This window comes from Notothenia rossii (genome assembly GCF_949606895.1).
Source record: "Notothenia rossii genome assembly, chromosome: 3".
In the NCBI taxonomy this organism is placed as follows: domain Eukaryota; kingdom Metazoa; phylum Chordata; class Actinopteri; order Perciformes; family Nototheniidae; genus Notothenia; species Notothenia rossii.
Genome location: NC_136901.1, coordinates 23,809,117 through 23,826,268, shown reverse-complemented (window position 1 = coordinate 23,826,268; position 17,152 = coordinate 23,809,117). Strand labels below are relative to the sequence as shown.

At 38.6% G+C, this 17,152-nt stretch overlaps 1 protein-coding gene across 3 annotated transcripts; it reads right to left on the bottom strand.

Moving 5' to 3' along the window:
• Window positions 1-13,053: 13,053 nt before the first annotated feature.
• Window positions 13,054-16,042, bottom strand: LOC307033256 (zinc finger MYM-type protein 1-like). 3 transcript variants are annotated; one of them, XM_079671660.1, is made up of 2 exons: window positions 15,816-16,042; window positions 13,054-15,497 (listed from the first exon to the last, which is right to left on the bottom strand). In XM_079671660.1, exon 2 carries the CDS (start codon window positions 14,846-14,848, stop codon window positions 13,244-13,246), a length of 1,605 nt encoding a protein of 534 aa, XP_079527786.1. In that variant the 5' UTR covers window positions 14,849-15,497; window positions 15,816-16,042; the 3' UTR covers window positions 13,054-13,243. The 3 variants fall into 3 exon arrangements, with proteins under 3 accessions (XP_079527786.1, XP_079527787.1, XP_079527788.1); XM_079671661.1 differs by having other exon boundaries at window positions 13,054-15,451; XM_079671662.1 differs by having other exon boundaries at window positions 13,054-15,445.
• Between the last annotated feature and the right edge of the window lie 1,110 nt (window positions 16,043-17,152).

Here is a 17,152-nt window from a genome sequence, read left to right as displayed (position 1 = left end):
CAACATACTAATCTAGGTGTTTATTTGGCTATATTTTGACTAATTGCTGCAGTACATTTCACCAAAAATTAACATTAGATAATTTCTCTATGCATATTTGAACAAAACCTTTCAAAAAACTTGAAATGAAAATATGTCACGGAGTCTTTGCATAGTTTTCTTTTGGAAACAAATGCAGCAAGTCTTTCTCTTTGGTTTCTCGGAAGAAAATAAAAGGCGATTCTATTGTTTTTACAACAGCAGTAAAGACAATGATACCAACTTTAATAGAATAGCGGGCTTATTTAAATGCACAAAACTATTTGACCAAACTGAGACATAATAGAGGCTCATCACTTGGAGGCACTCGTGGCAAACATGCCACGAGTTCTAAGCAATCAAAGGTGTTACTGGTTTTGCAAATCAATTACTTTCCTGTGATTTCTGATTCTGCCTTCTTCCCGGGGTTAGCAATCAGCTCATTCCCTCACCTGGTACCCCAGGAGATCCCTTCACCTGCAACTCATCCTCTCATAACCCCCACAGTATATTATATATCCCCTCGCTGACCCTGCCGCATTGTCTTGTGCGTAGTGCAAAGCTCTCCAGTGTTCTGCTCGTATTTGCCCGTTTATCAGCTCTGCCCTTTTTTCTGACCCTGAGATTTCTGCCTGCCCACTCTTTGGATTTGTTTGACCTGACCAAAGGATCCACTAGTGTTGATCCTGCTTGTTCCCGACTTAAGGAAACTGAACATCTTGTACATTCTGTCGAGGTTCTAGTGAACATAACATAAACCTTAAAGGCCCAGTGAAGTGCATGTTTTTGCACCAAAATGAAATGGCAGTTTCATTCCTTACATATCATTGTGCCTGTTCATGGCTAAAATAACTTTTAATAATTCATAATTAATGAATTAATGAATTATTAATTTTGCCGTCTGAGCCTAACGGAAGTTGCAGACGATAGTGGCTGTGACGTCACAAGATGTACCCAGTTGCGATTGTAAACATGGCGGAGACTCTGGAAAGTGATACTAGTGTGAGAGAAATGATTGATTTGGATAGCTTTTCGGACAGGATAGATGAGGAAAGTGATCAATCTGGTGCACTTTGAGGGCAACATTAAGAGATTTATGGATACAGCTCTCAACACTCATATGAAACATATATTTCAATAATCAAAAAACATTGGAAGGATTTCTTAACCTATTTTATACAACTAATATTACATAGATGGAAATATTTGTTTACATAGATGACCAAACCCACTGAGATAACTTAGGCTACAGTTTACCTCCCTGAGCTGACGTTATCTCTCTCAGTCCCACAGGAGAGCACTCTCCCTCTCCTTATTGTTGAAACAGCTAATCTCCGTTAGATCCGAGCTAGCACCAGATGCTAACGACAACACTGTAACTCTCTCAGTCTCTCTTTCTCTCTCTCTCGAATCGACCAGTGGCCTTTATTTATCATGACCAATCAAAGAATCTACGAAACAATGACACCAGCCAGGCTCACCTTCATCTTTTGGGAACAGAAACATTGCCACTTCGGCAGACTTGACATTACTACAGCCAGCGGCAATGCATTGTTTCCCCTGTGTTTTTCATCCCTCTTTCTTCACTGTCGCCTCCATTGTCAGGTTTTCTCGATTGGCAATCACTTCCAGTCGACTCCGACACACTTTCCAGGAAAATACTAGCTCAAAAACGTTGAGAAATTCGACTTTGAAAAAGAGAAAAAATGAACGGTGGTGAATGTAAACAGTGCGGCGTCGTCCATCTCGTGACGTCACGCAGTAGATCGCAAGCCACGCCCACGAAGGCGAAGGTCGACTGCAGATTTCCCCGGAAAATTCAAAACTCGTCAAATTCGTTGCTATTCCAACATCTTTTGATATGGGTTCCAATGGACAATTTTGGTCATTACTATACGTATTAGCATAACAGATCATGCACAGGTGCACACTTCACAGGGTCTTTAAGGCTATGCAGAACTGCAATCTTTCTTTGGGGACTTTTTCTCCATTTCAGCTTTGAACGGCTACAATATAATTCAGAACTTACAGAGACTACAATGGCGTATTACCATTAAAATGACATCTTCAAAAAGGACTTACGGACCAACCCAGTCTCATGGCATTTTGTGTTATACAGTAGTCACAACATTTAATCTATTGATTTGTGTTCACCTAAACAATTTTCCCCTTTTTTACGTGTCACACAGAACGATTTTAAAAGCAATGTATTTCTATTGGTAGTGTGTTTCGTGCCAACACGTCTTTTTGTCCGATCGGGTCTTGGAAGACCGGAAGCTGTGGGGTTCATAAAAACATCTTCTTACTCAATATCAAGCCAGGATTATTGTTTTTATTTTAAATCGTATAATGTCGGATTTTTTTTTGCCGTCCGCGAGGAAAAGAAATGGGGCTCAGAGCCTCAGGATAATGAAATCTGTATTTTTTAAATATTTTTTTCTTTCTAATGTGTTATTCTTTTCTAAATAAAACACTGTTATTTACTCAACAATAGCACACAATTATCCTTGTTTTTATTTATTTGTTTAATTCTATAATCTCTGGCTTTTTTGGCGTCCGTCAGGAACTGAATTTCAAAATAAAATAACCGGAAACAGATACACACCCACTGAACTGATTACCCAAGATCCTCAGCTATGGGTTAAGCTCGGTGATTGGATTGTTTAGCCGCAATGCACGTTGGAATTTAGTGTTTATGCGATATGAAATCCGAAAAACATTTTTTTTAAAAAGAAGAAAATAATACTTTATTCCAAGTGTTCTTGCTTTTCTCTTTGGAATTCATCAGATAACGGCATTGTAATACACGGTTCGGCTGCATTAAATATTACACATCTGCCGTTGTTCTCTATTTATAGAGCCCCTTTGGACAAACAAGAACTGCCACCGAAACTGAATATGTGACGTGGATCATAAATATATCAGCAATTAAACAACATCTTCAATTTCTCTTCACAAAATACGTCTCCTCGCAGTATCAACATTAATTCGGCTGACTTTTATATTTGATCTAATTGGTAGATAGGTTATATTTACACCATAACGGTGCACAGCTGATAGAAAAGGACTTGTAGTTTTTAAAGATATTACAGATTTTCTTTGAATATAAGAATGTAAATACTGAGTTGAGAGAATAGTCAGGGGTTTTGTGTGATGGGAGACAAATCTATGGAATCAGAATTTAAATAGCTTACCATTAAATGACGGATATACCTTTCTGTCTGTGATGTTTTACAAATCAGATATTAATGTGTAGAACTAAAACATGTTAAATAATATAGGAATATCCTGTAAAATGATGTGAAAACATGAATAAAACTACACATCTTCAGATGTTATACATACATAAGTGTCCTACACTAATAATAAAAAGTTATTATGGCTGTGTGTACCTTGTGTGCACCGCCTAGTGTTTAAAGCACGTTATTGATTTAAAAAAAAAAAAATGTTATATTTGATGAAAGAAATCTTAAGATTACATACGGGGAAAGTAGAAGGTCAATGATAGAAATATAGAATAAAAAAAATCAAGAAGATACTGTAAGTGATCTCTACAATAAAACAGTTTAGTGCAGGATGTACAAAGATATTAATAGGAGGATGTGCAAAACAGAAAAACAAATTAACCTATATTTAAACATTAAATAATACTTTAAGTTAAGGTCTTCTTTTAAATAATAAAAAAGTTTTGGGGTATCTACTAGGGATGTAACGATATATCGAATATCGCGGTAAATAAATGTCTCAATTTTATTTTATTTTTTTAAACTTTTATTCAACCAGATGATCCCATTGAGATCATCGATCTCTTTTTCAAGGGAGTCCTGTCCAACATGGCAGCAAGTAGGTTACAACATGAACATAAAACAACAGATAACATAAAAGGACATTGTATTTACAGTGCTACATGTACATACAGAGACATTGACAAGTACCAACAGTATATTTATATCTCGCCCTGTCAATAAGCTTCACCTTCTTGGCAAAAACTGTATTGTTTTTGAAATGGTGGAGAGACAATGCACAGTTTTACGTACTGCTGTCACCCATGGCCAAAGCATATCTCTCTGTCCCAGCAACATCAGTACCAAGCAAGAGAGTTTTTTCCACATCAGGGGATATTGTAAACGCCCAAACATCCCAGCTTCTACCTGGAAATGTGGACATGCTCATATTCCTAAAAGATAACCTTGATGATGCTGAGTGAGTGAGTTAGAGTTGAGTTACTTGAAAAACTAAAGTGAAACTTGGTTTATTCTATTGCAGGGTCTGATTATTATATTGTTGACACTTTAAAATACTACTATCCTACTAAAATTCTGTACAAATCAGATTTATTATTTAATATTAAAAAAAAGAATAATAAAGAAGAAAAAATAATTCACTTTTTTTTTCTTTTTTTTTCAATATCGCAATAAATATTGTACCGTGGACTTTTTTTTCACAATATTATCGTACCGTGAGTTTTTGGTATCTTTAAATCCCTAGTATCTACAGATGTAGCGATTCATTTCAGACAGTTTGAAACGCGAGAGCCGTGATTGGTACGTGATCTGCCCTCGCTCAAGGGAAAACCTCCAGCTTGACTTGAGACCGCCCCCGTGATAGATAAATGTAATTATAATGAAGCCAGCTGCAATGGATCATTGATCCACCAGGGGGTGCAGTGGGGTTCCACACTGGAGCTCATGTGAAATAAAGTCAGATACAGTACGCTGGATGTACAGCGGAACTTTGTTAAGATCCATATGTCACGGATATCATACTACTGTGCTAAATAAGAGACATGTAATCATTTACAAAACATCACCATGTTGTTATTTAACAAAAATAATGTTGTTTCGTCGAAAAAAACGAACGGGAGGAAATGCAGCCCGGCTCTCGATTTTTAATCCTAATTAATCATCATCTTCACCACGATCATTTATGTTTATGTTCGCCGAATTGACATGAAATCACTGACACATATGAATATACTGTATTCAACTTCATTAAAACGTTATTAACGTGCCTAAACTCAGTAATTCACAAAAAATATTTATATCTTAATGGAGCCTCGTCGGCAGATCAGGATCCCAACGCGCAGCGGAGGGATCTTGGTCTGAATGACGGGTGTTTTTCCCCATAAGGAACAAGTCGCTGCAAATTATCCCGCTTATTACATGGCCACATTCTCAACAAAGTAACAACATGACTCCCAATATTAATTAAAATGCTTTTATGGATTTAGAAAATGTTTTTATTGATTTAAAAAATAGTTATATGTATTGATTTAAATTGACATGCATCCGCTAAGAAAAATAGTCCGTTGTTATCGTTTTTAAAACAGTGTGAATGAAACGGCAGCTCTCTCCCCCCTCCCCCCCTGATCTTTCTTCTCCAGCAGCTAAATTAACTGTAGGTTACTCTGAGTGACCATAGACTGTATGTGACAAGCTTACAGTTAGTGACGTAACAACACCATAAAAGCTGGTGGGTTGAAAGCAATACGGGAGGTAAAAATAACTACAATAATTGTGATTTATTTATTGTGGCTTTTATGTTTTTAGGTATAAAATGTTATTTAATTCAGGCTTATAGTTCATCCTTCTCTAAAAGCGTTTAACAATCACAATATTCATAGTAATTTAATAAATCCTTCCAACACACATTGTAAAAAATAGCCTACTGTAAGTTAAGAAATCATTTCAATATGTACATCTTCTGATGTAACAACAATAACATTATAAATAGTAACATAGCTGAACATAGTATTGCACATTTAGCTTTGAGTGTTACTGACCTGAGATGTTTTTATTACATGAATTAAGGTGACTTAGGCTTTGGGATGGAAACTCATCTGTATGAAAAAGGTGACAAGGATCCGAGCCCCCGGCTCCCCCACCCCACGGAATATCGGCTTTAAAATGAGGAATAACAGAGGATTTCAGCAGTCAGAACAACTAAAGCAGCAGTGTTAATAATAACAGAAACGTCGAAGAGTCACATCTAATAGAAATATATAAAAGCATTTATTTTAATTGTTTAGCACTCAGTTTATTGGCAGCACTGTTGAGCATTTTGAAAATGTATTTTCATGCCTCTGTGCAAGGCTTAGTCTTTCTATCTGTATAGCCACATGGTGTAAAGTAACTAAGTTCATAAACTCAACAAGTACTATACTTGTGCACAATTTTGAGATACTTCTACTTTATTTAAGTATTTCAATGTTTTGCTACTTTGTTCTTCTACTCCACTACAGTTCAGAGGTACATGGTGTACTTCTACTCCCCTACATGTATTTAATACCTTTAGTTACTTTACAGATGTGGATGAATGATGTGAAATATAATCAAGTGTTAAATCAGACTTTAGTTCCACCTGGAGTAAATCCACAAGCTACCCTGCAGTATACAAAGTCATTCAAACTAGCTGCACCTTTAACAGCTTTGAGAACACTTTCATGATCAATCATTATAAAACATATCATATCTATTATTCTGAAATGGACCAATCTGCACAATGACTACTTTTACTGTCGCTACTTTCACTATATTTTGATCAGAATACTTTTCTACTTTCACTTGAGGAACATTTTGAATGCAGGACTTTTACTGTATCAGAGTATTTCTACACTCTGGTACTTCTACTTTTACTCAAGTACAAGATCTGAGTACTTCTACTTTTACTCAAGTACAAGACCTGAGTACTTCTACTTTTAATCAAGAACAAGATCTGAGTACTTCTACTTTTACTCTACAAGATCCGTGTACTTCTACTTTTACTCAAGTACAAGACCTGAGTGCTTCTACTTTTACTCAAGTACAAGATTTGAGTACTTCTACTTTTATTCTAGTACAAGATCTGAGTGCTTCTACTTTTACTCAAGTACAATATATATACTTATACCACCTCTGTTTAAAGCCTATGAAAAAAACTATTCGAAATAGAAGGCTAAAGCTAACGTTAGCAGATAGTGACAATATATGCTAGCTAGCTAGGTCAACGATTCCTTAAATAATATTGCCACAGAAAAACTTTTCAGTTCACATCACGCTCTGCCGCTCCGACAGGGAGCTCTGCTCTGAACACCTGAACGGTCCGTTCTAACAGCTGTTCACCAGCGGTCCAGTCTGTGCCACAGTGACTCCGGACGCGCAGTTAATATTAACGAACGCACCCGTAGGTAATGTAGCTGCTGAAGCTAGACCATCATCTCGGAGCAGCAGAGCCTTATTATACATCCATGAGCAGAGCCGACAGGCAGGAAGACTCGAGCACACAGCTCGCACTTCATTATAATATATAAAAAAAGAACACCATGCGTGTCATGATGGCACATAACAGCTCACGGCTGCAGATTACTCCGGGTGCCAGACCCCCCCATACCCCAAAAATATTTTTATTGCAGATCTACATGAAATGACATGAAATCACTGACAAATATGAATATACTGTATTCAACTTCATTAAAACGTTATTAACGTGCCTAAACTCAGTAATTCACTAAAAATATTTATATTTTAATGGAGCCGCTATTAGAATGCAATTTTTAACAACATAGGGTGCTACATAACACACTTTCAGGAAAAGTCACGGACTGGGAGACTTTAATATTTTATTGAAAAAAAGTTACATTGTACATTGCACACAACACACATCACACAAATTGACCCGATTGGTGGTTCTAGTGTTAAATAAACTCACTAATTAATTAAACTAGTTCTATACGCATTATTCTTATTCTTATCATTCTTTATGAGCGCAGAAATAGTCTTAAAATCAGATCTGTTTTTTAAATGAAATCTGACGGCAGGCAGTTAGTTCTGATCACCTATGATAAATGCGCCGCACCTAATCGCTGGCCATTCAGCCACAGAGCTCCCTCTATATAAATCAAACTGTAGACGGTGTGAAAGCACCTATTGTTTTAAATAATGGTCGGAATGTGACCTGTGAGCCTTCTGAATTACCGTGAGACAGCACATTCTAAACTAAAATGTTCAATCAATAAAGACATCTTATCTTATCTTAATAATATCTTCATATTAATAATAATAATAAATCATACATTATGTGTCCGAAAGGGAGCAGGAGGAAGCAAACACAAAAATATAAAACAAATATACTGCATATTAAAGCAAACGATTGTAAAGGTAAAAGTAGGAGCATAACAAATAAAGAAGTGTAATGTAAACATTTACATTATTATGATTATTTAATATATAAAGACTATATATTATTGAATTACAAGATTAGATATACTTTAGTTGATCTAAAATATTGATGTGTTCAAATGCTCTTCAAAACACAACTGAAAGTCCATGAAACTTGTCTTTCTGTATTTGTGAATGAAGCGCCATCTCCTGGTTAAAACCTGAAATTGAAAATCTGGCAACGCCCTCTTGGAAAATAGTGGGAGGGCTTAACATTCCTCTATACTGGTCTTTGGCAGGTCGTAGGTAGGAAGCTGTAAGCTGGAATCTGAAATGAAGTGCTACATCTGTACAGATAAATATTAAGCCTGACAAAGTACTTAACGTCTAATATATTGCTTTCCTGAAATGTTAACTATGTTGAAGCACTTATTTTAACTGATATTATACATATGAATGATACTCTTATGTATGTAGATAGTATAAGGAATGTGCAGAATATGACAGTTTAATGGTGGAGGCACAAACATATTGATAGATATTTTGTAATGCACTGTTGTTCAACCAGCGACCCAATTTTTTCCTTCATTGCATAACTACACAGTAGTTACCGTAGATATGTCAATAAACCTTTGAAAATCTTGAAAGGGATGTGCAAAATAGCCATTGTATACAGTCTTTAATTAACTATCAGTAGAGAATAACGAGTAATGAATATACTTTATAAGGATCTGCAGATAAATGTTTAGTCTTCTCAAACACCAACTAATATCTCGCCTGATTGTTGGCACTTGACAATCACCTTCTCTGATTTAAGGGTTGTTTATATTTCACATCATTAATCAGAATCTGCAAAGTAACTAAAATAAATGTAGTGGAGTAAAAATACCAGGTTAACCTCTGAATTGTAGTGGAGTAGAATTACAAAATAACAATGAGCTGTCATGTGGGTATATATTAATGCTGCCCATTATGGAGACAAGCAATTTTCACCCATTTATTAATTACTGTATATGTTTTAAATTTGATAACACCAATGTGTTTAATACTGGCAACTTCTAATTGTGGGAAAAACGAAAACGTTCCCAGTAGAGACGTGGGGGGGGGGGGGGGGGGGGGGCTGGTCCCGTTCGAGTCCAGTTCGGGATAGTCTGCCGTGGTTTCTTTCCATTTCAAAGTGCTGTTTGACGCTCGGCGTAACCTTGGCGCACTGCCACTCCAACATCCAATCCCAGAGCTTGAAGATTCAATCACGGGGACTGTAGTCCCAAATGATGGCTGAGGATTATGGGTAGTGTAGTGTCTTCGGCCATCCTAAACTCCGAAATGTTTTTCGGGTTTCATATTGAATTAACACCATATCCCAACGTGCATTGCGGCTAAAACATAACCTTAAACCATAGCTGAGGATCTTGGGTAATGCTCAAAATGTCCCATATAGGCCTACGTCTGTTTCCGGTTATTTTAGTTTGAAATTCAGTTCCTGACGGACGGCAAAAAAGCCCGAGATTATAGAATCAAACAAATAAATAAAAACAAGGATAATTGTGTGTTATTGTTGAGTAAATAACAGTGTGTTATTTAGAAAAGAATAATAAACAGGGCTCGACATTATAAATGGCCCGCTGGCCCCGGGACACCCCGGGCCAGCATAACGTACTTTCCACTTGCTCGCTCGGGTCACTAAAAATATTGCTTTTTTTTAAAAAAAGGTTTCTGTGGTAGCCTATTGGTATTTTGACTAGCAATTTTGTTAAATTGTCTCGTTTATCAACGCTACAACATAGCGTTTTGTGAGTCGGTTGTCGTTGTCGGGTGAAAAGCAAACAGCTGTTTGCTGCAGAGCGCAGCGCGAGCAGGCTCCTGTGAGGGGGAGCGCGCTCCTTCACTACAGAGTAGTAGACTATCGCGCCACCTAACCATTCGCCAAAAATGTTTTTAATACCACCGGTAACTGACCAAGCGCCGGGCAAAAAACTATCTTCAAATAAAAGAAAGTCACCGGAGGAGTTAAAGGAGAGTGACAGGGAGCATGAGAAGAAGAGGGAGAGAAAGTTTCAGCCAGCTTGATCGATGGAGTTGGCTGCTAGTGGAGCAGTGACGCGTCCTAAAACCCTTTTATAATCTATCGATTAGATTTATGATTCGAAAATTATAAAAGTAGGGTAGACATGTGGATATTATCCGGCTGAACAAAACGTCCATTTATCAAACAGGTTTGTTTTCCACAGGCCTTATTCCCAGCTATTTTCCAAAACCCTGTGGGCGTAGGAAGCATCCTGAATGTGGGGGGGACATTTTTAACGGGGGGTGTGGGGGTCCTCCACCACGAAAAAAATAATAGATTTCCTGTATTCTGGTGCATTTTAAGGTTTAAGGTGGTTTGATACTTTTATGTGGCTATACTAGCATGAGGAAAATGATGGGTACATTTTGTAATTTCATCCAGTAGTAAAGAAATGAAACATATTTGATTATTAATTCAGAGCCGTCTTTGAATTAATAAAAAGCAGTTTAAATGCCCATTTTTTGTACATTTATATACAACAATAAATATTTGTGAGTGCATTGAGAGATATTGTTGTGGAGAGTCATTTATATATAAATCGCAAAATACATTTGTGAATCCTTCTGCGAGCATTTATTAATATTGAGACTGATCTGACTCCATATGGATGTTAAGTTCACCTCGGAATGGTATCGACTTAAATGTTCAAATAAATGTTGCTCTTCCGTCGATATTGGTCATACGATGCCCCTTGACTGAAATGTTTCCTGTTCAATATCCCCACTGATTTCCTTAACATTCTGGGATGAGAGTCCACATCACAATTTCCTCTAAACTGTCATTTCCCTTTCATCACTCACCTCAGCAATGGAACTCTCTCCACTGTCCCTGTGGTCTGCCTCTGACTCACTCTCAAGCACCTAGATGTGAAGAGAGGTGGTGAAGTGATCATTATTTATTGAGCAGTATACTCTTTCACATTGAATCATAACATGTCATACTGAATGTAAATACAACTGACTCTAAAGTAAGTCCCAGTCTGTGACATTGGACATTTTGAAGACTCAAAGTCCCAAGCAGTAGGTAGAATATTAGCTAGTCTATATAATGTGCACAGAAAATAAATAGTTAACTGAATACTGGGATGGAAATTGCTTATAAGCACTCAGTAAAACATAAACACACACAAAAAGCTTCTGAATGATACGAAGTATAATTAAAACATGATGCACAAGTACCTCTCTCTCAAAATGGTTACCTAAGTTAAAGAACTCCAGTAAAACACACTGACTGCATCTCTACATGGACATCATGGTGTTTACATGAGCACAGAGAGATCGGGTTATTCATGTTCCCTGTTTACATGATAAATACTAGTGTAACGTCCGAGGTGTTAAGGCTTCAATGATACTTGTGTGTAACAAAAACTCAGGAACTTAGTACTTTTTGGAGCGTCCCAGATAGCGCCTCCGTTTATTATTGTACAGTCACACCACGCTCTCCTTCACCACACCAGGACAGACTGCGCATGCTCACAACACATGACCTCTCAACCCAATGCTTACACTAATAACCTGGCATTTTGCCTTGCCTTTTCTCATCTAAACTATTCAGTATTTGTATCTTTCTATCATGACATAAAGACGAAACTCCTCTCCAGAAGTGAGACGCTTTTGCCGCCACCACTGTTAACTGATTAACTGCTACCAGCTGATGACTTACTTTCCTCTTCTTTGACATTTTTTTTCTTATGTCTATGTTGTCTGGGGGAGAAAACATATCAAACCAAGAGATCGTCAGCTTTGATTTTCGCTGTATTAACAATGTCCTGAACATTTGGTGTGTGTGCCTTACCTCTGCTACCGGCATCGCTTCATACAACAGATCTGAGCTGTGTCCAACTATGACAACACTCCTTGAACATTAACACACGCAGTTGCATATTTGTCTAAAAAAGCGTGGGATGTTGGTTATTTTCTGCATCTAGGATGACACCAAAAGCCTCCTAGACGTTGGATTTCGCTCTTGAGGAAGTGTTATTGAAATGCTGTATTCTCCGCTAGAGAGCTTCACCTCAGCCATTTCGAATGTGGCGCGCTCAGAAGCAGATTGATGCGCTGCAGAAGTTATGATTATGCGCGGTCCCGCAGGGGAGAGGTCTGAGGATTTAAACATTAAACTAAATTATTATTATTTTAATATATTTATTATGCAACACCCGTGACCCGACCCGCATCAACCTTGTTTTACCCAGAACCGAACCCGGAAAAAAGCGTTTGAAATACCACACGTGAATCACCTTTTTTGCGGGTCACCCGATGCAGGACTGGGGGGGTCTAAACTAATCATTCCAAAAAGTGGGGGGGACTTGTCCCACCCTCATATAATGGCTGCGACGCCCATCAGAAATCCCATTGCTTTTTTGTCGAGGGAACCAGCGGCTTACTTCCTGGTTTTAGGACGCGTCACTGTACCTCTAAATATGATGCCAATATAAACAAGGTCTTCTGTCGGCTCAATGCCGACCTATGCTGACAAGCAGGGGCGGACCTAGCACATTTGGTGCCCTAGGCGAGCTTCACCACTGCGCCCCCCCCCCCAAAAATATCAAAACATCTTAACAGTTATACAGTAAAGTACTGCAGCTTTATTTATTACAAGCAAGAACAAGAGCTAAGAATAAATGTAAAGTGCACACTAAAGAATTAAAATAAATAAACAACTTAGCTAACAAACAATAATAATATCAATAACAAACAATAAAAGAATGTGCAAATTTGCTTTCAAAGAAAATTAAGAAGAAATGTAAAGTGCACACTAAAGAATTAAAACAAACAACTTAGCTAACAAACAATAATAATAATAACAATAACAAACAATAAAATAACGTGCACATTTGCTTTAAAAGAAAATTATGTATTGTAAAATATGTTACACATGTCAAATAATCAAAATATAATATGCTAAATAAACAAACAAATACATAAAAATTACAAATTCACTTTGTCTCAAGAACTATTTACATTCCACTCCCTATCATCACACAAGGTTGGCCTACATATTAGCTCCTACTGGTTTCCATTTACAGTGCAATCCTTCTGGCCTTCCTCGCTGCAAAGTCATCAATCACATCATCATATGAAATCTGACCACCAACCTCATGGTTAATACTGATTACAGCCAGACCACTGAGGCGTTCTTGAGCCATGGTGGACCTCAGGTATGTTTTCAAGAGTTTTAATTTGGAAAAACTCCTCTCGGCTGAAGCTACTGTTACTGGTAGCGTTGCACTGATCCGCAGAGCAATACACAAGTTGGGATATATTTCGGTGAGCTGCTTTGTATGTATGAATTTCAACAACTCAAGAGTTGTCTCGCTCTTTGATGGCAAGTCAGGTACATTTTCCAACTCCTGAGCCAGCTCCTTCCCATCCAAATCAGATTGCCCTCCATGGCTTAAGGTGTGTGCAAGTGCCTCTGCTTGCTTCATCAGCTCTTGATGTGGCAGGTCTGGGAAGTTGTACAGAATGCCAAACTTGTCTTGCACATGTTCAAGAGTGGTAAACCTCTCCTTTTGTGCTGACACTGCAGCATCTACCACCACGTTAAAGAACGTTACCTCCAGATTTTGCAAGGCATTCCTCAATGGCTCATCAGGAGACTCATATGAGAAGTGCCTCTTTGTTGACTTCAGTCGCTTTTGCACAAGGACTGCATCCACATTCATGTCTTCACACATGTCCTTGGCTGATGTTTGTGAAGCCACAAAGCCTGTGGCTCTGTAGGATTTGAGAGCTTTTTCAGTCTTTTTCAGTAGACTTACTGCTACATCCACTTGCATTGTTTGGGACTGCAGGACTTTGCTCACCTGCTGAATTTGACTTAACATGTCATACCAGACCACTGTGCACAGTGAAAAGCGGAATGACCCCACTTCTTCTGCCAGAGACTGGGCTTCAATCCTGATGATTGGGTCTTTGGCCTGGTTTCTCACCTCAAGCAGTGCCTCTCTCACAGCTGCGGCTTCATATCGCAGAGGCTCCACAGCTTTCACTCTGCTCTCCCATCTGGTTTCTGACCACATTTTGAGTGAAAGGTTGACGTGTTTCTTGAGGATGGCCCATCTCTGTGTAGAGGCAGAAAACAGGCAGTATAGCTTCTGCACAATGCCAAAAAATGATATGGCATCTTTGGAGCTTTTGGCAGCATCAGCAATGACCAAATTGAGTGTATGTGCCCCACAAGGCACAAACAAAGCTCTTGGGTTCAACTGCAGTAGCCTGGCCTGTACTCCCTTGTTCTTCCCTCTCATATTTGCGCCGTTGTCATATGACTGTCCTCTGCAGTCATCAAAGGCAATCTGCAACTCCTCCAGCCTCTTCAAAATCAGGGCGGACAAACTTTCACCAGTGGACTCCTCTGCTACTAGGAATCCCATGAAGTGCTCTTTAATCTGGGGGTCTTCTTCCAGTGTCACAATTCTGATGACTACTGACAGCTGTTCAGTGTGGCTAACATCCGGGGTGCAATCTAAAATGAGGGAAAAGTACTTGCATTTCTTTATTTCTTGCACTATTGTTGATAGAATCTTTCCACTGATGCATTCAATCAACTCATTCTGAATGGTTTTGCCCAAGTAGCTGTGGTGGGATGTTTGACTTTTAATCTTGTGGATGTGGTCTTTCATCACTGGGTCAAACTGCGCCAAAAGCTCAACCTCTTTCAAAAAGTTTCCATTTGAAGGAGAGTATTTCTGTCTTTCCTCTCAATGCCATATTTCGCCCTGCCAGAGACTGTACAATAGCAACCAGTCGTGTCAGCACTGCTCTCCACCGACTCTTCTCTGCCTCAAGGAGGGCCTGCTCTTGTTTGTCTATTGTTGTACCTTGTTTTAATCGAACTGCCAATTCTTTCCATGACGCCAAATTGTTCAGGTGTTCCGGACTATTTTCATGGCTGGTCAAAGCAGCACTTGCATTTTTCCAATCCGACAGTCCTGCATTTGTTAAATTAATTTGTTTTGGAGATAAAAGTTGACAACAAAAACAAAAAAGACTGTTCTTCTTTTTTGAATATGTCACCCAACTTCTTTTGATCCTTTCTCCATTTACTAAGGTCCTGCTGAAGTACTGGTGGTGGCAACTTCTCCCATCATCTCTCCTTGGGAAAATGAAATCAGGTGTTATCTGATATGGTCCTCTCCGAACAAACTCTGTCCTCATTGTGTCTGTGAGATGTGAAGGGCAGTCAGCAGGATCGGTTGGTAGTGGATCGTCTGTCTTTGCTGCATCTGGAGGGCATGTGAAGCACATTTTCTCACCTCATATTCACAATATCTTCACACACACACACACACACACACACACACACACACACACACACACACACACACACACACACACACACACACACACACACACACACACACACACACACACACACACACACACACACACACACACACACACACACACACACACACACACACACACACACACACACACACACACACACACACACACACACACACACACACAACCCCAATTCCAAAAAGGTTGGGACAGTGTGTAAAATGTAAACAGAAAGCAATTATTTGAAAGCATGAGGACAATTAGGTTTATAGCTAAACATCTTTACATTCATAAGGCACACACCTGAGAAGAGTGTATGGGTGGAATCTGTGGTGCAATCAGGATGAGATGCAACAGGCTGTTCTGACGTTCCTTGCAGTGGTTCTGGGCCTATACATATATAGAGAACACACAAGAGCAAATATATTGGCTGGATTAGAAATGGCATGACAGTCATTTTTACATTCAATTATTTATCATCACATCAGGAACATCTATTGACATATTGTACTCACCAGAACAAACAGACACAGTGGTCAGTGGCAGGGTGGAATCAGTGGTCATCTCATCAGGGTGAGCAGCTTGCTGTTCTGACGTTCCTTCATGTGGTTCTAGGTCTATAAATATAGAAAGAACACACAAGAGCAAATATATTGACTGGATTTCACATTAAATTATTTATCATCAGGAACATCTATTGACACATTGCACTCACCTGAGGAAGCCGGCACAGCTGAGGTGCATGGCGGTTCCTTGTCAACTGATGCAGCAGATGGTCCCAGATATTTTAAAAGTGAATCTAAAATGATATAACAAAATGTGTATTATCAACATTGAATCATTTCCATTTGTTAAATGTAGCTATTATTTAGTTAGTAAGCATTAGGACAGCCTGACAGGTCTGATTCAACTAATCAAGAGCTATGCCTATCTTATTAGAACAGTTGAATCAGGTGTGTTAGTTCTGGGTTGGAACGAAAACATTCAACAGGACTGGAGTTGAGAACCACTGAGCTAGTTAGCTAACGTTAGCGCACATTATGACAGGGTTGAATTTGGCAAATGTTTGACTCGGATAGTCAATGTGCTTTCTGAGGTAAACTTAACGTTAGCTAACGTTACCAACTAACTAACATTCCACCACACTGGCTAGCTCGCTACACCAAAACTAACATTGTTTTTATTACTAATATTTCTATTTCATGACACAAAGAAAATAGCCTTATGACAGTTTCGACTGAATGGCAATAACAAACGCTGGCTAGCTAACGTTGGCTTAGCTAACTAGCAAGATTACATGATCCATTCGCTAATGTTGACAATACAATCAAAATTGCATACCTTTCACCTTGGCACGTTTCTCTTCTTCTTCTTTTCTTCTGTTTTTATACTGCGCCCCAGATGGCTTTTGCCTCTTCATAGTTCTCTAACGTTAGTCTTTCTTTCCTCAACGCTCAATTTGATAAACACTTGACCGATACCCATCAATGCACAGCGCTCTAGCATGTTCTGACTGTGAACACCTAAAGCCGAGGCTCTCCGACCGACCGTTTTAGATTTTTGGCTCATTTTCCCTTATGTTAGAATTTTTTTTTTATGTAAGAATAATGGTTGCAGATATAGAGGGGGGGCGCCAAAAC